Below are 25,000 nucleotides of genomic sequence, written 5' to 3' on the forward strand. Positions count from 1 at the left end.
ATGACATGATCGCTTCCGCTGTTCGTAGTGAGAAGGCTCGCTGATAATTATGACATAATAATGACATGATACGACGAGTGGCGATCTAATTTTTCGGAATTAGTGTCAGCAGTGTGAGGCGTTACCCCCGAAAAACGATATGTCGGCTAGCGAAACTTTTAGTCAAAGGTCGTGTGGGTGGCCCCCCAGTCAGTGGTTTGATTTTACGATACGATATTTCTTTCGAAATCAATTCGTTCGCACGAATTGACACATGTTTTCCAATTAAAGCGATGGAATCAGTAATCATTGATTGATGTGAAATCTCTGCTAATTGGAAAATTATTTATTTATTTAGAAAGCTGAACGATCCACTATCGCGAAACGGGTCAGAGCATCTTTTGACAAATTTCTTCTTACCTGTAATGAATAGCTACTATAATTAGTGCGGTTTAATTTGCAACATCCCATTAAATTCCAGAATTAGTGCACGAGAAATCTATAGCGCCAAACTGTAATTAAATGGCTTGGCCAATTAATTCCCGCTCAAATGGAAACATGGTGATTTTGGGTTTATGATGGGAGAATCGTTTTCTTGGGTCTGTGCATTGTCGCGTAATCTGGCTCAACAGTTTGAGCACCTTTCGTGTGCCACTTCAACGACTATTGGGTTGGGTTTGTGGTTTGACTGCGACGACATCGTGGGATATCCATTTCATCAGCTGTATGTGTGTACTTTGCTACTGTTCTTGTGCAATCCACTTCAGTATCAACAGGTTATTGAAAGTACATCTGCTCATTCTAAGATTTGTTTTGGAATCAATGAGAGGAACATAACGTTCTTATGTTCTTCATATTAAGATAAAAAACACATATGGTTGAGAGTATCGTTTATTCGTATTTTTAAAATGTTGCTTTTGTAAATCCCCTTTTGTTTTTATTCAGGCACTTCGATAAGTTTATAACATGTTTCAAAAAACACGCACGTAAAATCAGTAAAAGTAGATTTACTACTCATCCTTTAAGAGAACAATTAATTTAAGCTCTAAATGCTTCATTTCACGATTCTCATATTTCGTGAATCACGAGGCGTATTGTGCTGCGGGGGCTTTGAGAAGAGGAATCTAGCCGAGAAACTTCGCTGCAACATTGTATCAGTGTATGTGTGTGGGCAAGCTTCTTTAGAAAACAATCTCTGCGCTGAAAACAAGTTAAAACAATGAACTCGTAATATCATAACACGCGATAATGATAATTAATGATGGTGCAAAATATATATCCGAGCTTTTTGCTCCAGCAGCCGCTCGCTCGGTCTCCGGGGTTTATTTTCTAAATGATCTTGTTTAAAAATTCACCCATTCCTCCCCACCATAACACTTTCGAAGCCGTCTCGCAGAGACCGAATCGTTTTACATCATAAATCATTTAGCAGCTACTCTTGGAATGGGCTCTTTAGCACAATTTAAACAACATAGCCAACAGCAGCAGAATGGCGTAGCATCATCACCACTAACATCGGCAAAGCTCGGCGGGATGAAATTTTAAACCCCTTTTCGCCAGATGAGATTTTCAATAGGAACCCATTACTCTATTTCAGCGTGTATGGTCTTTTGAGTGGATCACACTTGGCTTTCAATTGGTATGAAGCGTGCTGGCGCGGTTGCATCAATTGAAAATTGTCGAATCACGTGAGCGTCCTGGGATGTTCGCTAATTAAGCTAACATGTTAAATATTTAATTACATTTCACTCCCGGTGTAATCAGATTATCTCCGATGTACACTTCATTAGACCAGAACCATCCAGCCAGCTGCATCCGGTGGCATCACTAGGAGGAAGATTAGACGTTTTAACCCGCGGTGCCAAAAATCGAGAAAAACATACAATAATTAATAATCTGAACCCGTACAGATCCGCCCTTATCTTTGTCCTTTTCCTACTTTCAGCGATGTCGATATCAGCATCGACCTCAACGGCGGAACCGCCGGCCCGAATCTGTTTGGTCGGGGTAGTTGTCTTCGATAAAGCCACCGTGGCCGCGGCCCAAACCTTCAAAGTGCCCGTGGTGACGTCCGAAACGGGAGCCGAGTTCGTGCGGGACACCAACTTCCTAACCTATTTCGTCGTCGATGAATTCGAGGGTTCGGTTTACGATACGCTGTATCGCTCCAAACACAGGTAAGAATCTACGATGTAAAAATTTTAGAGATGACTGTGACTGTTTTTATTTTTCTTTTGCTTTTCATAAAAACCTAAACGAAAAAATACTAGATAATGAAAATGTTTTTATCCAGAAACAGAATTTCTGTTGTGTTCGAGAAAATTGTTCTCTTATATCAGAACCTGGAAGCGCTCAACGTGTTGAAACTGAATATCGTGCTATGAATCCGTCTATTAATTCAGGTCTCATATCTAAAATCTTACATTCCACGTTTCACATCTCGCTTCTCACGTTTCAATTCTCACTTCTCACGTCCGTCTTCATTTTACGTTTCATTTTATGTTGGACGTCTCAGGTTTAACATCATACGTCTCACTTCTTAACTGTTACATCTCAGGGCTAAGTATCTCATTTGCTCACGATTCAAATTTCATCTCACTTTCTCCCATCTTATGGATTAGACGCGACACACATTCCGTGTATTATCTCTCTTTTCCATGCCTCGAGGTCTTAAATTTATTCGTCTCATCTATCATATCCTACGTTAGGTGTTTCGCGTGTCATGTTATACCTGCCACGCTTCATAACTCGCGTCTCAAGTCTCGTGCGTAATTCCCGTTTAAAAAAACACTTGAGGAAAATTCAATCGTCCAAACAAGCCTAATACTCTTGTGGGTTAAAAACAAGAACTTCTTTCATGTTCTTATAATTAAAAATCCTACAGGTTCTACAACAGTTGAACGAGACTTGATTTTTCGAAATCTTAGATGAAGAAACTGGTACATTTCTAATTTTTGTATATATTTACAGTATTTGACAGAGAAAGTATGGGGTAGCTAAGGTCGGATTAAGGAAGGGGGCAATGAGAGGCAATTGCCTACGAGGAGAAAAAATAAGTTTTGCTCTAAACAGTTATCCAGCAAATTATATTATTTAAAAGTTCAGTTTTTATCAAGTTACTTATATTGGCCCTTATTCTGCGTCGCGCTTGACGTGACGATTGTCGAGTCACCCCACCGTCACTCGACTTTTGCCATCATCTCCTATCTACACAAATCCTCCATAAAAAAAAGTTCAGATGAATAAGTACCCATACCTTGAATGAAATCCAGTGACATTTGGAAGCCAGAGGGATTTTTTCTCTTGGACAAAACAACCGCAACCTCTCAAACTTAATTTTATAACTCATGATTACGCTTACCTTTCTGTATCTAGGGTAAGATTTCCAAAAATTTTTCAGCGTGTATCCGGGCCGGACAAATCCGGTCTATTTAGTCTAAAAATCTGGCAAAATCCGGGCATTGCATTTCAATATTGACAACCAAAAATCCGGGCATTTGAGTAAAACCCAAGAATTACTCAAAAAAATTTTGGAAAAAAAAAATGAAAAAAAATTTGATTCACAAAACTCAACAGCAGATTTTATATTATATTTTAGGTTTCAAAAAAATCCTTTCATGATTGTTTTTATTAACTTTTTTTTCAAAAAAATTCATTTTGGACATCACAATTTGTTTTTTTTTTTGGTTTGATTTGGAAACTAAAGTGAATAAATCCAAGTTTTTTTCAATGAAATCCGAGTAACCGGGCGGCATCGGACTTTTCCCAAATTTTGTATCAAATATCCGGACAAACCCAGATAAAACCGGGCAATATGGCAACCTCAATCGAGTAGCAAGAGGAGCAGGCTTTTTTCTTCTAGCAGGCTTTTTTTCTTCTTGTAATCCGTTTTTCAAAGGACTTTAAATCTACCAGCAGATATTTCTAGCGTGACGATTAACAAAATGGCCCAGGAATAGAGGATGTCAGGATAGAGGATTTTTTCTGGCCTTCAGAAGTGTTTTTTGGGATTCTGAGCTTTATTTGGAATCACAACTTTATAATTCGTTTTCTGGCCCTCAGAAGCGTTTTTTTCTGGATTCTGATAATTTGAGTACCTTTAAAACTTTAAAATGCGTTTCGTGGTTTTAGAAGCGTTTTTTTTTCGGTATTCTGAGCTTAATTTAATTTGGGATCACAACTTTAAAATGCGTTTCCTGGCCATAAGAAGCATTTTTTCGAGATTCATAGCTTAATTTGGGATTACAACTTTAAAATGCGTTTCTGGCCGAAAGCAGCGTTTTTTCGGGATTCTGAGCTTAATTTGGAATGCGTTTTGGGGTCTTTTGAAGCGTTTTTTTCGGGATTCTGAGCTTAATTTAGAATCAAAACTTTAAAATGCGTTTTTTCGTGATTCTGAGCTTAATTTGGAATCTCAACTTTAAAATGCGTCTGCTGGCCTTCAGAAGCTTTTTTTTCGGGATTTTGAGCTTAATTTGGAATCACAACTTTAAAATGCGTCTGCTGGCCTTCAGAAGCGTTTTTTCGGGATTCTGAGCTTAATTTGGGATCACAACTTTAAAATGCGTTTCTGGCCTTAAGCAGCGTTTTTTTCAGGATTCTGAGCTTAATTTGGAATGCGTTTTGGAGTCTTTTGAAGCGTTTTTTCGGGATTCTGAGGTTAATTTGGAATCAAAACTTTAAAATGCGTTTTTTTCGGGATTCTGAGCTTAATATGGGATCACAACTTTAAAATCCGTTTTTTGGCCTTCAAAAGCATTTTTTTTTTTAGATTCTGAGCTTAATTTGGGATCACAGCTTTGAAATTTGTTTTTTTCTGGCCTTAGAAGCGTTTTTTTTTTGGGATTCTGAGCTTAGTTTGGAATCACAATTTTAAAATGCGTTTCCTGGAAGCGTTTTTTTTTCTGGATTTTGACCTTAATTTGGGATCACAACTTTAAAATGCGTTTTGGGGTCTAACATCATACGTCTCACTTCTTAACTGTTACATCTCACGGCTAAGTATCTCATTTGCTCACGATTCAAATTTCATCTCACTTTCTCCCATCTTATGGATTAGACGCGACACACATTCCGTGTATTATCTCTCTTTTCCATGCCTCGAGGTCTTAAATTTATTCGTCTCATCTATCATATCCTACGTTAGGTGTTTCGCGTGTCATGTTATACCTGCCACGCTTCATAACTCGCGTCTCAAGTCTCGTGCGTAATTCCCGTTTAAAAAAACACTTGAGGAAAATTCAATCGTCCAAACAAGCCTAATACTCTTGTGGGTTAAAAACAAGAACTTCTTTCATGTTCTTATAATTAAAAATCCTACAGGTTCTACAACAGTTGAACGAGACTTGATTTTTCGAAATCTTAGATGAAGAAACTGGTAAATTTCTAATTTTTGTATATATTTACAGTATTTGACAGAGAAAGTATGGGGTAGCTAAGGTCGGATTAAGGAAGGGGGCAATGAGAGGCAATTGCCTACGAGGAGAAAAAATAAGTTTTGCTCTAAACAGTTATCCAGCAAATTATATTATTTAAAAGTTCAGTTTTTATCAAGTTACTTATATTGGCCCTTATTCTGCGTCGCGCTTGACGTGACGATTGTCGAGTCACCCCACCGTCACTCGACTTTTGCCATCATCTCCTATCTACACAAATCCTCCATAAAAAAAAGTTCAGATGAATAAGTACCCATACCTTGAATGAAATCCAGTGACATTTGGAAGCCAGAGGGATTTTTTCTCTTGGACAAAACAACCGCAACCTCTCAAACTTAATTTTATAACTCATGATTACGCTTACCTTTCTGTATCTAGGGTAAGATTTCCAAAAAATTTTCAGCGTGTATCCGGGCCGGACAAATCCGGTCTATTTAGTCTAAAAATCTGGCAAAATCCGGGCATTGCATTTCAATATTGACAACCAAAAATCCGGGCATTTGAGTAAAACCCAAGAATTACTCAAAAAAATTTTGGAAAAAAAAATGAAAAAAAATTTGATTCACAAAACTCAACAGCAGATTTTATATTATATTTTAGGTTTCAAAAAATCCTTTCATGATTGTTTTTATTAACTTTTTTTTCTAAAAAATTCAAATGCGTTTCGTGGTTTTAGAAGCGTTTTTTTTTTCGGTATTCTGAGCTTAATTTAATTTGGGATCACAACTTTAAAATGCGTTTCCTGGCCATAAGAAGCATTTTTTCGAGATTCATAGCTTAATTTGCGATTACAACTTTAAAATGCGTTTCTGGCCGAAAGCAGCGTTTTTTCGGGATTCTGAGCTTAATTTGGAATGCGTTTTGGGGTCTTTTGAAGCGTTTTTTCGGGATTCTGAGCTTAATTTAGAATCAAAACTTTAAAATGCGTTTTTTCGTGATTCTGAGCTTAATTTGGAATCTCAACTTTAAAATGCGTCTGCTGGCCTTCAGAAGCTTTTTTTTCGGGATTTTGAGCTTAATTTGGAATCACAACTTTAAAATGCGTCTGCTGGCCTTCAGAAGCGTTTTTTCGGGATTCTGAGCTTAATTTGGGATCACAACTTTAAAATGCATTTCTGGCCTTAAGCAGCGTTTTTTTTTTTCAGGATTCTGAGCTTAATTTGGAATGCGTTTTGGAGTCTTTTGAAGCGTTTTTTCGGGATTCTGAGGTTAATTTGGAATCAAAACTTTAAAATGCGTTTTTTTCGGGATTCTGAGCTTAATATGGGATCACAACTTTAAAATCCGTTTTTTGGCCTTCAAAAGCATTTTTTTTTAGATTCTGAGCTTAATTTGGGATCACAGCTTTGAAATTTGTTTTTTTCTGGCCTTAGAAGCGTTTTTTTTTGGGATTCTGAGCTTAGTTTGGAATCACAATTTTAAAATGCGTTTCCTGGAAGCGTTTTTTTTTCTGGATTTTGACCTTAATTTGGGATCACAACTTTAAAATGCGTTTTGGGGTCTTCTTAAGCGTTTTTTCGGGATTCTGAGCTTTATTTGGAATCACAACTTTAAAATGCGTTTTCTGGCCCTCAGAAGCGTTTTTTCAGGATTCTCAGCTTAATTTGGGAACCCAACTTTAAAATGCATTTCTTGGTTTTAGAAGCGTTTTTTTCGGGATTCTGAGCTTAATTTGGAATCACAACTTTAAAATGCGTTTTCTGGCCTTAAGAAGCATTTTTCGAGATTCTGAGCTTAATTTTCGATCACAGCTTTAAAATGTGTTTTGTGGTCTTTAGAAACGTTTTTTCGAGATTCTGAGCCTAATTTGGAATCACAACTTTAAAATGCGTTTCCTGGTTTTAGAAGCGTTTTTTTTTTTTGGGATTCTGAGCTTAATTTTGGATCACAACTTTAAAATGCATTTTCTGGCCCTCAGAAGCGTTTTTTCTGGATTCTGAGCTTAATTTGGAATCCCAACTTTAAAATGCGTTTCCTGATTTTAGAAGCGTTTTTTTCTGGATTCTGAGCTTAATTTGGAATCAAAACTTTAACACGTTCGTCGCCACGCTCATTTTGGTAGTTTTGCTAGCCGGGCCCAAACAATTTTACAAAGAGAGAAAGCAAAGAGGGAGAACTCCCATATTTGAAACGTGTGGCGAAGCTGAGCGGTAAACTCAAGTAAGAGAGCGTCACCTGCTTTTTGATGTGAAGGGGCCCCCCAGGAAATACACCCGTCTGCCGAATATGGGTGACGTGGCGACGAACGTGTTAAATTGCATTTTCTGGCCCTCAGAAGCGTTTTTATTGATTCTGAGCTTAATTTGGAATCCCAACTTTAAAATGCGTTTCCTGGTTTAAGAATTTTTGGGATCACAACTTCAAAATAGGTTTTTTGGCCTTAAGAAGCGTTTTTGGGATTCTGAGCTTAATTTAGGATTACAACTTTAAAATGCGTTTTCTGGCCTTAAGCAGCGTTTTTTCGGGATTCTGAGCTTAATTTGGAATGCGTTTTGGGGTGTTTTGAAGCGTTTTTTCGGGATTCTGAGGTTAATTTGGAATCAAAACTTCAAAATGCGTTTTTTCGGGATTCTGAGCTTAATATGGGATCACAACTTTAAAATCCGTTTTTTTGGTCTTCAACAGCGTTTTTTTTTTTTTAGATTCTGAGCTTAATTTGGGATCACAGCTTTGAAATTTGTTTTTTCTGGCCTTAAGAAGCGTTTTTTTTTTTGGAATTCTGAGCTTAATTTGGAATCACAATTTTAAAATGCGTTTTCTGGCCCTCAGAAGCGTTTTTTCTGGATTCTCAGCTTAATTTGGAAGCGTTTTTTCTGGATTTTGACCTTAATTTGGGATCACAACTTTAAAATGCATTTTGGGGTCTTCTTAAGCGTTTTTTCGGGATTCTGAGCTTATTTGGAATCACAACTTTCAAATGCGTTTTTTCTGGATTCTCAGCTTAATTTGGGAACCCAACTTTGAAATGCATTTCTTGGTTTTAGAAGCGTTTTTTCGGGATTCTGAGCTTAATTTGGAATCACAACTTTAAAATGCGTTTTCTGGCCTCAAGAAGCGTTTTTTCGGGATTCTGAGCTTAATTTTAGATCACAACTTTAAAATGAGTTTCCTAGCCTTTAAAAGCGTTTTTTTTTTGGGATTCTGAGCTTAATTTTGGATCGCAACTTTAAAATGCGATTTCTGACCTAAGAAGCGTTTTTTCGAGATTCTGAGCTTATTTTGGTATCACAACTTTAAAATGCGTTTTGGGGTCTTCTGAAGCGTTTTTTTCGGGACTCTGAGCTTAATTTGGGATCACAACTTGGAAATGTGTTTTGGGGTCTTTAGAAACGCTTTTTCGAGATTCTGTGCCTAATTTGGAATCACAACTTTAAAATGCGTTTTCTAACCTTAAGAAGCGTTTTTTCGGGATTCTGAGCTTAATTTAGTATCACAACTTTAAAATGCATTTTCTGGCCCTCAGAAGCGTTTTTATGGATTCTGAGCTTAATTTGGGATCCCAACTTTAAAATGCGTTTCCTGGTTTAAGAAGCGATTTATTTTTCGGGATTCTGAGCTTAATTTGGGATCACAACTTCAAAATGCGTTTTTTGGCCTTAAGAAGCGTTTTTGGGATTCTGAGCTTAATTTGTGATTACAACTTTAAAATGCGTTTTCTAGCCTTAAGCAGCGTTTTTAGGGATTCTGAGATTAATTTAGGATCACAACTTTAAAATGCGTTTTTTTGACCTGTTGAAGCGTTTTTTCGGGATTCTGAGCTTATAATTATTGGAATAAGTAAATTCCCTTTCAAGACTGTTTTTGAAGCAATCTTAAACAAGCTTGCAAATTACACTTTTCAAAAATGGTCGGGAAAAACGTACACTGCGTAGAAACGGTACATTTTGCCGGATTTTTTTTTTTTTTTTGTAAAAATACATATTTTTATGAGTTAAGTATTTGAGATCGTTTTTGAACCAAAATAGATCCAACCGGTCCGATTCAAGAAACAAAACAGTATGGTTTCTGGAATTCCGTAATTTTTATGCGCTTCCTTTGTATTATTATTATTATTTATTTTATTATTTATTTTTTCCTCGGACAGGGAAAGCCCGCTGGAGTTAAGCTTCTCTCAAGCCTCTTCTCCAACAGGCACAAAACCCTGTCAAAACAATTTTAACAATTCGTTTACAATATTAGGTATTCCAAAATATGTATGAGCACTCCAGTGAGCGAGATAATGCTCTGTGAAGGAGTGCTTGGCACTTTTCATTTGCTATTTCACAATTTTATACAATATAATAAATAGGGTGTTACACTTGTATTATACATATTCGTAGCTTTTTGTGGCTGCTGCGGTGGTGCGTTTCTGATGGGAGGTGGCGGGTGGCGGGTGGGTGGCGGTGGTTTGGAGCGGCGTTTGGGCGGCGGTGGGCTAGGTGGAGGGGCGAGAGCGAAAAGATGATATTAATAAGACGTGTGGCACAAATAATTTTTTAGCGGAGGAAGCGGTTTATGTTCTGCTTGCAGATCGATAACAGTTGCGCTTTGAATCGCGAGGGCGTTGAAGACCGTTTCAGGGTCTCTGGCAGGTTGTTGTAGAGTTTACTGGCAAAGTAGCTGGGTTTCTTTTTCCCGTATTCCGTCCTTACAATCCTTACAATGTATACAATCGATGAAAAATTTGAAATAACCTGAGAAACTTTTGTGTTCGTTTGCCCGACCTGTCTGCATACCCGCCTTAGAAACGTTTTTTTAAACGTGTGTTGCTCAAGCCCTTTGATCGAAATTCGCTGATTTGCCCGCGAGACCCTTTTGTGCGGCCCGCGAAGCTTTTTTCAAATTTTTATGCCTTTTCAACAATGGATTGCTAGGAAAATTTCAATGACTTGATCAAAATATGCTCTTATCTGCATTTGCCCCATCATTGAGATTGGCTTTTAAGCATTTATTATGTTCTGTTCAAGGCATAAATGCAATATTTGTTATTGGCATAACCTAATTCAGGGTTTTTTTTTTAAATTCAGGATACATTTTTCCTAATAATTTAACTCCTTCCACTTTGAAAAGCAAAATCCATTAAAGTGAGGAAGAGCAGCTAAAGCTACACATGATCAAAGGAATTTCGCAGTTCGTTAGTGTAGTCATTATTTTCGTCTCAAGCAAAAATAATGTTGAATGATAAAAAATATGCTCAGCAGATAATTTTCTATCTATTTCGGTAAAAAGGCTTGTTCTGTAAGCATTCAAATTCTGGCAAAAAAATTCAAACCAAAACCTTGTGAAATATTATTTATTTCTGAAAATTGACGAAAAAACGAAAGTTTAATAATAAAGCCTGGGTGAACGATTATAGATTTTGTATTAACATGAATCAGCCGGCATTAAAGTTACCGACAAAAATTATTATTTCTTGATAAAAACCATAGATATAGGAAATTCTGTGATTTGACCCAAAAGTTATTTGACGATAATCTGTGATGCTTTTTTTCAGAAATTTGATAGAAAATTTATAACAAACATCGAAAAATTTAGTTCTTTCACTCATTATATAGCTTTAATCCTATCCCAATGATATCTAAATAAGATTAAAAATTATGAAAATCTGGATAAAAATTCTAGAATCAAGCATGTAGTTTTGAAGATAGTTGCTAAAAAATATGTGAAATAAAGATTTTTTTTGTGATTTCCATACAATCTTGCTCAACATCTAAATGCAATGATCCAATACAGAACTTCGATTTAAAAAACGAGGTTCTTATCGTTCGTTGGAAAAAAATCTAGGCTTTGAGGACAACAAAAGGAAAAACAAGAGGAAAAACAAAACACAGAAAGTCAATTAGCAATTCAACGTCCAACGCTAAGAAGACGGTGATTGGCTATTGAAAATTTGAGAGATAGTAAAAATGACAAAGATTTAGTGATGTACCTTTTCAATATCGGGTATTTGAAATATCCCGTTGAATTTCTGTTTTTAAACTCGTGAATTCGATTTATCTTCCCTTTTTCAGATTTTTCTTCGCCAAAAAATTGTAGTTATGAAAACTGACGTAAAGTTCTGCTAATTATTAAAAAAAAAGTTATTTTAAGTGTGGCCCGCCGACATGATTTCAAATTTAAATTGGCCCGTTGGTTCAAAAGGTTGCTCACCCCTGCCTATATGGTTGATGAGAAGCCTAATAAACACTCCACCTGTGAAAACGGTTGAAATTCTCGAAAATATTGCTATTTATGAACTATTTTCTGAGTAGAGAAAATTACATCAAATTATGGATCCTAGAAATTTGTTTTGTTTACTTTTATCAGACCTTGCTGGATGTGAATAAACAAATGGTCTCGAAAGTGTTGATACATTTATACAAACATATTCCAACCATTACGTTTATGTCAAACATTATAGTTTTCGAAATATTGAAAGTGTAGAGTAAGTAAAACGGATTACTCACTTTGTTCGTCATATATATCTGAAACTTCATGTGAATTTGTATTACCAGTTCAATCTAGGAAACAATTCCTAACCATTGCTCATTAGATGTATGTATTCTGAAAGCCTATGTGAAACTGAAACAAGGATGTTCCATATCGATCAAAGGTACCGGAGCTGTTTCACAGATGTTTGCACATTTCGCAATTATGCGAACCACGGAATTTCCCTCTCATGATAAATCCCCCCTTTCGATAATCAAATAAATTTCGAACTTCATTCTAATATATCTGGCGTATCCAAACTAGACCTTAATCTCGTTGATTTAATTTGGTATCGACTGATTCGGAATATTGCTACTACTTCACTTTGGGAAATGCATCGTTTGGCTGCCGATACCGATACCGAGCTGATGATGGCGCTCTGTTGTGCTATCCCAGATGCAACTGCAATCCCACTATGAGCCCGCCCCTTTTTCCGAGGCAGTTAATGCCAAATCGAGTGTCGGTAACGTGCCACAGTTGGTCAACGGGCAATAAATTCGCCAATAAAATAATCAACTGCACTCTGCGAAATCACTTAAACCACTTATCTTGTCTGGCGGTGTCTGATGGCTTCGGGGATAATGCTCAGGATCATCGAATCGAGCATGAGCCAGCCGGCTGGGGTTATATTGTTGCTCGGATTCGATTGGCTTGGGCTGGTGCCGGCGAAATTTATAGTCAATACATGCCACTCTTGGGTGGGAAAATACACTCTCTTCTTCAGGCGGTAAGCTCCTCGAGGGTTGTGGCGTTTCAGTTGCAGTTTTCCTGTGGGGCGTTTATTTCCTTCCCGGATCTACTATAGTCATTTCAATTACCACTATACGCGGTTATTCCATTCGCTTGTGGCTAATGTGGTAAATAAAAATGAGCTTATTTTCTGTTTGTTTCCATGATTATTTATTTAAGTGGTATCGATGGATTAAGGAATTACTTCCAAACAATTCTGTATTTTTGTACATTTTATGACTGTTTTTTTGAAATCACAGTTGTTATATGAATTTTAAATTTGAAGAATTTTTGAGGGAGTACGTATAGTGCCAATTTCGCCAATACTGTTTGTTCCATATTTGGGCATCTCTTAATGTCAATTTTGCCACGAAGATACTATATTTGGCATTAGTTTCGACGTGTGAATATGGCTCGTTTAATATTTTTGTAACTTTTATTTAGCTTATATAGAACCTTAAAATTGAACAAATGAGTAACTATGAGTTTCCTGTTTTCCTTCTGGTTTACAAATATTTTACATTTCATTCTCAATAAAATTCTTTTTTTTTTGTTTTAAATGTATTTCAATTGCTTTTTTTTAGAAAAATCCATATTATTTGATCAAATAATTTTAAGGAATCGAGGTTCAACTGTTCAAAAAATCAGAAAACCCAACGAAAAAGTCTCTGATTGCTAACAACTTTTTTAATTTCACATAACATAATTGAATTTGTAACCCTCTCTAACTCTCTCTCTATCTCGCCCTTGAATATTTACCGGATCCAAGCTAATCGCATTTGCTCGGGGTTTTCCTCCGAACCTCTCCTCTTCATTCACAGAATCCTCGGCCCACCAGCCCTACAGCAGGCTGTAAGATCCGGTGATGGGCTTCCACAAAACAATCGACCAATCTACAACTACTGCATGCGGGGCGTCATCACATGTTTCACCGGGATCCGGAAAAAGGATGAGTTGGTAAGTTAATTTTCACAAAAACCATACACCGGGTCGCTACGGAGTTAGAATCCATTTTGGGGCTAACGTGTCGAATGGGTTTAACATTTCCTGTTGATTTTTTCAACCGTAGCTGTATGTTTGACAATTCAGATCCTTCTCGAAAGATTGTAGGTCCTTTCGATTCTCACGTTTGTGTGTGTCGCCTGTAATAGGTTCCCAATCCCGTCGAAACGACTTGCCACGATTGTTATCTGAGCTTGTGGTATTTGTAAGCAGATTGGGCTACGCAGATAGAGACTCATTTGGAAATTAAGTCTATTGAACTGCTGGCGGAGTCAAGAATGGCAAAGGAGGGACCTTCCAATCTACATCTCATTAGTACCTTGTTAGCGTAATGTAGTAATTTAGAACTTGTTCCTTTGAAGTATGTTTTCCGATCGTCACGCACCTGTTTGAACTTGGAACCTAACATGAACCTGCATATTTGGAATGATTGCCAACATATTATGGAGTCAAATTTCTCAATCAGTTCTCATTTAACGAATCGTCATAAATTGTTTTGACTATAAATTTCAAATTGAAATTAGTTGAGTTCTTAGAATTAACTCAATTTATTAGTCCGATTATATTTTGTATTCCTTTAAATTGTGTCTCGAAAAATAACTGAATTTTCTTGAGGCATTGTACAAGTAATTCGAAAATATTCCAATTCATTTCACCGATCATCTTGTATTAGTGCTCCGATGAAGCAATTCTTGTTAACTTAAATAGAGAGCTCACAAACGAGAGTTGCGGTAGTAGAAAATTCCTACTTCCCTAATTGCGTTAGCATCATCTTTATTCATGTTGCGTCTGGAAGCTAACGGAAAGTCAGTGTGCCTGGGAACGAAAAAAATCCTTCCCCCAAAAGTTCCCCTTAAATATGACAATTCTTGTTCCAGTGCCCGGGGTCATTCCACTCTTCCAGTTTGGTTGTTTTCCGCTGTTATGCTTTTCGCTATCAAAATGATGTGAAAAAGATGTCACGTTCTACACAGACATCCGTTTGCAACGTGGGGTTTGCCGCAGGCCGCCGCCTGTCTCGCCCAGAATTCCTCCTCGTAGTTTCCATCCGAAATTGGTGGCTTCCGGTTGAGTCCTATCCACAAATTACCGACTCTGTCTTCCTCCTACTACTGCTGCTGCCAGGGAAAAGCTTTGCCAAAGCTAGGGTGTGCTTTTGGAATAACTGGAAGAATTGGGAAGCTGAGGAAAATACTGCGAAAAAGTTCGGAAGAAAGATGTACAGCGGCCAAAGAGGAGCCGCAACAGTCATTATGAGCAACATCATCATCATCTGGTGATTTTCGGCTCAAGCGGAAAACAAGTGTGAGTCTGACTGGAGCTTGGTTGGAATATGGTTATAGAACACACGTGACCAGGGAGATAAAATATCCCCGTTTCGTCCTTCTGTCGATGGCGGTGGAGTTCTTTCGAGGAGTTCAATCAACCGAAAGATAACGAGTGTGACATCTGAGAGTCGTAGTGAAAAATCAAACATCGATAATCAGAAATGATAGAACTGCAGAGCTGTTAAACGGGTTGAAATGAGCTTTAAGGAGATATGTGGAAGCAGGGATAAATTTAGGTCATAGTCAGGAGATATCGGTCACTAGAGCTTACTTCGGTCACTAGAGCTTACTTCCAATATCTGTACTCAAATAGCGGGTCTCTTTCAGAGGGATGTTTAGATGTAAAGATGTCGTAAATGAAAATTTATTGCTCTTAAAAAACCAAAACAAATATATGGATTTTATTCTGATCAATCCTCTAACCAAGGTTGCCGAAAAAAATTTGTGTTTTTGAGAAAAAAAATCTGACTTTCTGTGATTTTCCCCAAACATTCTGTGATGGATTTTTAAGATGCTATTTGCTCGAATTTCATAGAAAATTCATGATATTGTCCAAAAAAATATAATTTCGGAAATTCATTGAAATTTTAAAAATTCTGTGAAATCTGTGAAAAATTCGAAATTCTGTGTTCTGTGACACAGATTATGTGATAAAAATGTGCTTAAAATTATGTGAAATTACAGATTTTTCTGTGATTTCGGCAACCGTGCCTCTAACTGTTCTTCGAATATACTCATCATAGTTTGAACACTTTGTTTCCTAATCTGTGTGGCCATATTTTTCGCCATAAATTTACCTTTGCTTAGGTTTAAGGGTCACTCTTGCTTATACTTTTTCGAGTCCATGGTCCGAATTTTCTCTAAACCCATTTTTTTGGCCGCAGTTTCAAATATTTTCTGTACATTCATCTGCAAAACCGAATTTTATTTTTCTGGGGATATATCTGGGAAGCTGCCCGAGATTGCCCTAAAAATTCTAATCCTCCAACATCATTATCCTTCTCGCAAACGAACCCCTCGGTTGGCATTGAATTTTTCGACGAGGTAACAGCTCAATCATTTCGACTTATTTGGGTCTACCCTATTCGTTCTAAACACTTTTCAAATCAATTTGCGATCCTAAGTTCATTTAGGACACCTGCTATGATCCTGACGATCAATAGCAGTTTACGGAAACGTTTTAGACTGCATTGTGTAAAAACACGGTCGATTGAAAAATTTCAAGATTGCGTGCTATTTATAGCTTACTAAGATAGGTAGGTATCTGACGTGAGTGTCTATAATTTATATTTGGTTCTGTGATTGTAATCCCAAAACTGTAGAGAACTCTCAAAGGATAAAGTAATACAATTGGAATTTTGGAGGAGAGTGGGAACCAATAGCAACCAGCTGCAAAGATTCTGTGAAAATTTACCGCTGTTTCTTGGATTTATTTTTTAAGACGCTACTAATTTAGTACTTGGAAGAGCTAACCTCGACTCAGTTACGCATTAATTTAAGTTCTTGGAGTCCCCGAAACCTTTCGACTCAATATCTTTTTGCGAATATCTTTTTTGCGTACTCAATTTCACTATTTTTTATATCCATCTCCCAAAAACCTCCGAACATCGCCTTGTTGATGTATGATGTAATCTTCCATCCTAAGTATGTAGTTCGGCATAGCACGTTTGCAGCGAACTATCGTGCATCATAACTTGATCTAATTTCACTATTTATTAGCTCTAAACTGCCTTTAAGTGGACTATTTCAAGGGAGTGAAGGTACAGATAGAGTAACCTGTACGGTTCGTTTGGGGAAAGGATAACTTGTCTCCACTGAAAGTACAATTTATTGCACCATTGCGCCTTACGACAAAAATAATGTCTTCACCGGAACATGGCTTAGCGGTAGGAATTCATATTGGATGAAATCGGCCCAAATTATGTAGTGTTCTCGTAATCGTAGTTTTTTTTAACAGCAAAATGTCACCACGAACTGGAATTTCCTGCTTTTAAATCCGAGTTCTGCAATCGATAACGATTCCTGGGTCGATCTGGAACATATCGGGATGCGTGTTTATCTCGGTGATCGTAAACTCCACTATTGCCTAATGTAGGTGTCTTGTTTTGAAGAACGGAAATTCGCAGATTTTTTATTATCGCGTGGCCTCTCGGAGTTAAGCTCTATTTGCTCAACGGAATATGATCAAGGTAATGGTCATAGGTAACTCCAACGTGGTTAACTTGAACTGATGGTCGCTTTTTGTTCTCGGATCCGATAACTTTTTTTTTCTTGGCAACTAACTTCCCATATATTTGTAAACTCCTTGAGAACAGTGACTCTACAGGGGGACAACAAAGTTCCCGTACTTTTTTTAAAAAAAAAAGTCACAATGTTCTTATATACACACAAATCTACATTTTTCTTTCTGTGCAGTTAGAAAAATCCTCGTAGATTTACATGCAACTGCATGGGTAGAAGGGAATCGCGTCATTACATGTATCAATACTGTTCGTTACATGTAAATTCCCAGTCCCATCGATTTTGATTGTTTACTGTAGATTTACATGCTCAACCTCTTTTTGTTGATGTTTTGTTTAGAGGATTGTTGGAAAATAATAAACAAATCAGCGATATTGATTTCTAAAGAACCCTTATAAGTTTGTTTGATGTTTTCCACTTTGAAACGAACGCCTGTCGGTGCTTTCCAATTCCCCCAGCGACGGAAATGACGACAGGTGCCGAAAAGTATTGAATCCATCATAGTGATTTTCTGCAAAATAACAAATTAACAATTAATACATGTTGACGTGACACATTTCCACACAAAATCCTTCTTAAATAGAATTGGATTTAGTTTTCAACGAACGTTGCTGGCTAAAAATCTTGCACTCGCCACCTCCAACTCGGACAGCAGCAAATAGCTCACGAAAATGTGCAGTCTTTTTCATTTTCTGTCAGCGACGATGCAAAAATGTGACAAGTAAATTTACATTTTTCTTTCTGTGTAGTATCTAATCGAATCAACCAAACAACTTATACCGTCTTTGGAATCTTGGCTACCAGATTGAAAAGAAATAATACAAGAATAACTCAAAATACCCTCTTTAGACCACCATGCATTTTTTTTTCGAAAAGTGGAACATTTATTCGACGATGTTCGCTACTAAAACTCTTAACAGGGTTTTTTAAACACGCACGCCTAAATTTTGATCACTGAGCCATTTCACTACCACCAATAGCTCAAGGAGAGAGTCAACAGAAGCATTCTACAGCAAAAAAAAAGTTTAGGAAGTAGTAATTTGGCTACGACCGCTAAACGTAGAGTTACGACAATTTTCATTTGTCAATGTTTACCTTGTATAGAATTTGAGCTCTATCAATAGGAAAACTTATGGTCTATTTTCGTCAAGATCAACATGTAGCAGTGTCAAAATTTGACTATGCGACATAAATCAACCATATAACAGAAATCAACCATATGTCTTAATCTGACCATGCAACATAATCGGACCATGTGACACAATCCAACCATGTGACATATTCCTAACATGCAAAATACTCGCACCATGTGACATATTTCAAATGTGCAAAATACTCGGACCATGTGACATATAATCCAACAATGTGACATAATCAGCAAATAATCCGATCATGAAACATAATCGGAAAATGCAACATAATCGATCATGTAACATAATCTGAAAATCAACATAATCAACGATGTAACATAATCCGACCATGTGACATTGTCTGACCATGCTACATTATCGGATCATCTGACATAATCCGACTTCATAACATAATCCAGTCATGTGACATAATCTGACCATGCAACATAATCAGGCCATTGAACATAATCGAACCATGCAGCATTATTTAAATGCAACATAATTCGACCATGTTACATTATTCAACCATGTGACACAATTCGTCCATGATTATGTAATCAGCCGTGTGACGTAATTGGACCATCTGGCATAAACTTATCATGCAACAAAATCGACCATGTAACATAATCTGACCAAGCAACATAATCGAGCATGTAACATAATTCCATGTGACCATATGACATAATCAGACCATGTGACTTTATCTGGCCATGCAACATAATCGGACCATGTGACATAATCGAACCATGCAACATAATTCGACCATGTGACATAATCGGACCACGTGATTTAATCCATGCAACATAATCTGACTGACATAATTTAACCATGTGACATTATCAGACCATGCAACATAATAAAATCATGTGACATAAACTGACCATGTGACATAATCCTACTATGTAACATAATCCGACTATGTGTCCTATTTTCCTATTTCAACAAAGTGACATAATCCGACGATGTGACATAATCGGACCATGTGACATAATCCGACCGTGCAACATTTAACTAATTTAACATAATTTAATTTAACGACTATTTAACATAATCCGACCATGTGACAGTATCCAAACGTGTGACATAATCCGACGATGTGACATAATCCAATCATTCAACATAATCGACCATGTAAGATTATCTGACCATGCAACCTAATCGATCATGTAATATAAGCCGACCATGGAACATAATCAGACCAGGTGACACTATCTGATTATGCTACATAATCGGACCATGTGGCATAATCGGACCATGTGACATAATCGGACCAAGCACCATAATCAGACTATATAACATTATCAGACCATGCAACATAATCAGACCAAGTGACATAATCGGACCATGTGACATAATCAGGAATGCAACAAAATCCTTTAGATGTGATTTAGATGTCCGTTAATGAAGTTTTTTGTGACGCGAGATTCGTTCGCAAATTTTGATTTGCCCTCTTATAGTGTTGCCGTAAAGCGTAATTCTACGCCAAAAATTTCTCAATTTTCTTTCGAATTTTCTCATGAAAAAACCCGAACCCCTGTATCCCTGAAAGGACCTCTGGAGTGGGGGTGGGAGTGGGTTTTTTGAGTGTAAGACAAATATTTCAAGTCACTCAATACTGGATCTTCCGCTACGAGGGGGCGGTGAAAAACACTGTACTTTTGTTGAATTTCTATGCAACTTTTTTCGAAAATACTTCTAGCTGGCGGTAAGCTCTAAAATATCGAGATAGGAAGGCGGTGAATAAATAAAGTTTGAAAACCACTGTTTTAGATGGATCACAGCTTCAGCAGGCTTGGAGCTAAACGAATTCCACAAAATCGACCATTCTCACCTGTAAAAAAAAATCTTTTTCGTCTTTGAGGTGAAGAATACTCGTCTGTCAAACTCACAGGTCTACACCTAAAAAAAACATCCCATGTAATTCATCTTGAAAAACCGGAGATGACCCAAAAATGTCAGTGGCATAGGTTAACGTGTTAACGTAGGGCTCGAGAAAATTGCATCTTATTAAGATTTCATTGATCATTGTCTTCGAAGCTATCACCCTCATCATAGATTCCATCAAATGGGGAGATTATTGACCTCGCTGACCCTAATGCAGCTGCCAAGGCTTTAGGGGGCATCCATAAATTACGTAACGCTCCTAGGGGGGGAGGGGGTTAGCTCGAACGTTACGAATTGTGACATAGGGGAGGGGGGGGAGGTATGCTCATCGTTACGTAACGATTTTTCCCTTAAAAATTTCAGTTTAATCGCAGCTTTTTTTATGTCATGCAATTTTGGCAGAATGATGTGCAAACCAAAATCAGTTTATAATTTGTAAGCTTAAACATGATTGACACTGGTTTGTAATCTTTCCTCTTTAAAGATTCTGAAATAGACTTCTTGAAAGGTGTATTAAATATCCGTGAAATAACCGTTGAAAAAAACCTCTACATTTAGGTACATTTACCCCCTGAAACTCAATTCAACCTTAAAACGTAAATTTTTCTATTTTTTCTCAATTTATTAAATAAAATACAATTTTGATTCTTGCGACGAATATTACTTAGTGGAATATATTTCGCATAACAAGTTAGGCTTCTTGAACAAATTAAAGTAAACAAGGTAGATCATCAGTTTACAAGCAAAGAGCAACTCATAACAAGACAATAAATTTATTTTATGAGAGAGTTATCATCAATGAGTACTAAGAAGCGTTTTGGATAGATCGATATTAATTCCGTTTTGAAGAACGTTGAAAAATTTATGTTGCAATATTTTTTTACCTTCGAAAATCAATATTCAAAACCATGAGAAGATGAGGGGGGGGGGGGGGTAATTATCAGCGTTACGTAATTTTCATAGGGGGGTACGTCGAAGCGTTACAATTTGTGACATACGGGGGGGAGGGGGTCAAAAAAGTGCAATTTTTGCGTTACGTAATTTATGGATGCCGCCTTATCGAACATTCTAAACTACATCATCGACCGATTAATTTCCTGGATCACTAAAGAACTGCAATGACTGAAGAGGACTAAAAGTGTGCTTTTAGAACCTACTACAAAAACATGCCAAACACTGTGAATTCTGATTCCGGAATCAGTACCTAACCTTAGATCGGCCCAAAAAAAAATTACCATGTGCAATATTTCAGCTCAAACGGACTTTGGTTAGGAGTGCCTCCAAGAGCCCTGAATTTCGATTGTTTGTCCCTTGAATAGCACCTGAAGGGGATCAAATGAAATCATAGAAATCGAAATTTCAATTTTATGCCAATCACTTAAAAATGCTTAAAACGTCAAGATATGGTGTTAGGCATCTCTAAAAAAATCTGGACAAAAATCGACTTTTTGGGCGAAGGTTTTTTTTGAAGTCCCAGAAAGTTTTATGCATTTCTAAGCCATTTGGCATCAAAATTAAAATTTCAATTTTTCCGATTTCCTTTGATCATCTCCCTTGGTGGTTTTGAGGGTCAAAAACTGATAATTTTAGGCAATCAAGTCCAATTAAACTGAAATTTTGCACTAGGGGCTGTTCAAATATTACGTAACACTTTTAGATCATTTTCAATCTCCCTACCCCCCACCCTCCTACGTAACACATTCGGATCAGATTTTGTATTCAAAATCTACAAAGCGAAACAAGCTATTATAGGCTTCCCCATAAACGCGTTATGTTGTATTTGAATGGCCTAATGTCTGTTTTTGGGCCCATCTACAAAATAAATATGGACGGTATCTTAAATATGGCCCCCTCTTCATGTAGGGTACATTCATTGCCCTGGTAACTTTAACGATCTGGGCGTTATTTTCGATCAACGGCTGAAGTTTGAAACACATAGGTACGAACTATGTTGTCTACTATAATTTCAGAAGTTTTTTTTTTTAAATTCGGGTGGTCTAAGATTTCGAAGACGTTTGCACGGTTTAAAGTTTTGATTAATGATTACACACTATTAAATTTTTGGTGTAGATTTATGTCAAATTGGATGCACAAAATTGAAGCATCACTTATGACATAATTTTACACCAGAGAACGACACAAACGCTTGAAGCCATAAATTGCGAAAAACAAATAATTAGATTCTTACTGATGTAAATTTATGTCAAATTGGATGCACACAATAAAAACGTCGCATTTTACATAAAATTACACTCTCTTTGACGTAAAACTATAGAACCATAAATTCAAGCGACCTCAAGGATTTATTCAGAGATATAATGATAATATGCGTTTTGTGTACCATAAATTTGTATTACAATTACAGTTCGTTTGATGAATATACAATCTTTTAGCTAGCATAATGATAATTGGAATACTGTTTTAGTCAATTACTAACTATCGGATGCCAACATGTAGCTACATTTTGAGAGTTGGCGCAGTAGTTTAAAATTGAACCGTTTATAGAAGAGAATGTTTTAGTTAAATACCGTACGGAGTACAGCTTCTTCAAATTCGTCATAATGGCATGATCGATAAAACAATTTAAAGCTATCATTTTGGCGTGATCATATTGAGAAAGTGACACCAACCTTTCGACGAAATTCATTCCCGTCTGTGAAATGAACCTGTTGGCTTATCGACAAACTCAGTATCATCGGATCTTAATAAACCATGCTTAAAATTGATGCGCACAAATCGTTTGTTTGTTTTTTTTTTTGTCAAGCCGTTGTTCGAGTTGTGGCGGAAATGACCGGCTCTACGGAACAGGAAAGACAACCATTTCTAAAGGCAAAGGAATTATTTACAGCAATATGAACTAAATGCATTCCATATGCATAAGATTCTGTCAAAAGAAATGCATAGCTAATTAAGATTCGATGAAACTACGTTCGACGAAACTCGCGCTTAGTAAAGGAATACGCCTAAAGGTAGACTGCTCGACAAGAGCAGATGACGGAGAAATTGGTTCAAATTCGGGTCTTAAATACGCCAAAACGTTGGCTTCAACGAGGCAGATGCGTTTTGCGAAAAAATGTGCAGCCTACGAAATTTGTATTTCGGAACAAACGAACCTTTTGGTTTCGAAAATTCTGCCGTGCGGGTAGTGCGGACCGGTATTTAGAAGTCTGACATTTCATAACGTCCTAGAATGAAAAATAAATACTTAAATGAATTTTGTCCCAGGAATTATTTTAAGTATAAACGTACCTGAGTTTTGGTTTTTTACGAAACTAAGTTTCTAGGATCGACTTGAAATCTTTTCCGTCAGTCATAGTTCCAGCGAGTATTATTAAAATAACAAATTAAATGTGTTACGGCACCGGTGGAACCTTTAACGGGTTGTTGATGCTAATTGAATTTATTTTTATGGCACCGAACTCTGCACTCTTCATTTTTCCTTTAAAATAATAAAAAAAATCTTTAGCATCATTATTTTAAATAGTTTTCAATATGAATTCATACCAGTTTAGGAATTGATACCAGGTACTGCATTGCTAAGCGTTGGCTCAATCGAGTGCCTGGTTAGTTTGAGAATCTAGGATTACCTTGTTTTCAGTTGACTGATTCACGGTAGATGCTATTGGCATTTTTCGAAATGCCCATTATCTCCTTTTCTTCCTCGGTCAGGCATTCGGGTTCCAAATTTCCCACTAGTTTAGACATCTCGATAAAGCATCTTGATAAAATGTGTCAGTTCCTTCCTTGCCGTTTCTCACATCGATACTTTTAGGTCTGCAATTCCGGCAGTTGACCGGTGACAAACTTCGTTCATCAAGCTCTCGATTTCGATGATACTGTGGACCGTGTACGAAGAGCAATTGCATCAGCTGTTGGGGAATCGGGATAGCAACTATTAATCAGCGGAACAAAAAGTTGTATGGATTGTCTGCTTACCATTTTCATAGTTGTTTCCGGACTGGTTTCACTATTAATTTCTTCCACGTCAGCTAGCGCCGTTGTTATATTGATCACAAACGGTTGTTACATCTAAATGTAGAATGGATAAGATTGTGAAAGGTATTATTGGCAAACGAAAGCAAAGATAGTTCTACTTACAGAGCTTTTAAATTTCAGCAAGACTCCGAACGTTCCAAACCAGCTGAAAACTTTGTTTACATTTTTAGGATTGCCGTTGGGATGCTCATTTTTTTTAATCAGGCGTACATAAAATTACATCTAAGAATATTTAAATTTCGCTTTTGTGATTTAAAATTATGTTTTTTGAAATTTATACTTCAATTGATTCCATAAACTTTTTTGAGTGTGTAAAGTTTAGATGCAAAATGATGTGAATTTAAATCATTCATTAATTAGATCAAATAATCATTAGGTCACGAAGCGTTAATGGCTCGTTTAATTTTATAAAATTTTTGGTGTGTAGTTTTCCATTCTCAAGTATGCATCAGCTTCTTCCTACCAGATTGAGGCTGGACTAATTGAAGTTATCCAGCGGCGCCCATGCGATTGTTTCTCATTACGAAATCTGCTGCCACCTTCGACTTCGACTTTTCGTAAGATGTCAAGAAAGGTATAGTTTTATACTCGATTATTTTATAACTTTATAGTTTTTATTATTGGGTCTATTTAAAATTTTAAAATGAAAAATCTTCTGTCTCGCGTCATGCTGTTCGGAAAAAACAGTCCTCTCTTGCTGCCGAAGTGATTGTAGTCCCAGAGCTAAACAGAAAAGCGTGTTACTTGTTATTAGAGAATTTTTTATCCGGGATAGCCCTCTTTCAGGGTGGCGTTTTATGCTTTCTGCTTTTATTACATGTATATTTAG

General features: G+C 36.9%; 1 protein-coding gene and 1 long non-coding RNA gene across 2 annotated transcripts; one reads left to right on the forward strand and one right to left on the reverse strand.

Annotated features, from left to right (window-relative positions):
- Nucleotides 1-1,923: 1,923 nt before the first annotated feature.
- On the forward strand, nt 1,924-17,015 carry LOC129760840 (protein ECT2-like). The gene is made up of 3 exons (XM_055758514.1): nt 1,924-2,156; nt 13,412-13,547; nt 16,878-17,015. The coding sequence occupies exons 1-3, from the start codon at nt 1,927-1,929 to the stop codon at nt 17,013-17,015; spliced, it is 504 nt and encodes a 167-aa protein (XP_055614489.1). The 5' UTR covers nt 1,924-1,926.
- Nucleotides 17,016-23,473: 6,458 nt separating this feature from the next.
- On the reverse strand, nt 23,474-24,439 carry LOC129760839 (uncharacterized). The gene is made up of 4 exons (XR_008740395.1): nt 24,274-24,439; nt 24,112-24,204; nt 23,680-24,044; nt 23,474-23,614 (listed from the first exon to the last, which is right to left on the reverse strand). It is a non-coding gene; the product is annotated as an uncharacterized LOC129760839 (long non-coding RNA).
- Nucleotides 24,440-25,000: the final 561 nt, after the last annotated feature.

Source organism: Uranotaenia lowii, unplaced genomic scaffold (genome assembly GCF_029784155.1).
Source record: "Uranotaenia lowii strain MFRU-FL unplaced genomic scaffold, ASM2978415v1 HiC_scaffold_785, whole genome shotgun sequence".
Classification (NCBI taxonomy): domain Eukaryota; kingdom Metazoa; phylum Arthropoda; class Insecta; order Diptera; family Culicidae; genus Uranotaenia; species Uranotaenia lowii.

Coding starts and splice junctions, on each gene's coding strand:
- LOC129760840 (XM_055758514.1), top strand. CDS start 1,927: ATGTCGATATCAGCATCGACCTCAACGGCGGAACCGCCGGCCCGAATC. Junction 2,157..13,411: donor CTGTATCGCTCCAAACACAG/GTAAGAATCTAC, acceptor CTTCATTCACAG/AATCCTCGGCCCACCAGCCC. Junction 13,548..16,877: donor TCCGGAAAAAGGATGAGTTG/GTAAGTTAATTT, acceptor TTTTTTTAACAG/CAAAATGTCACCACGAACTG.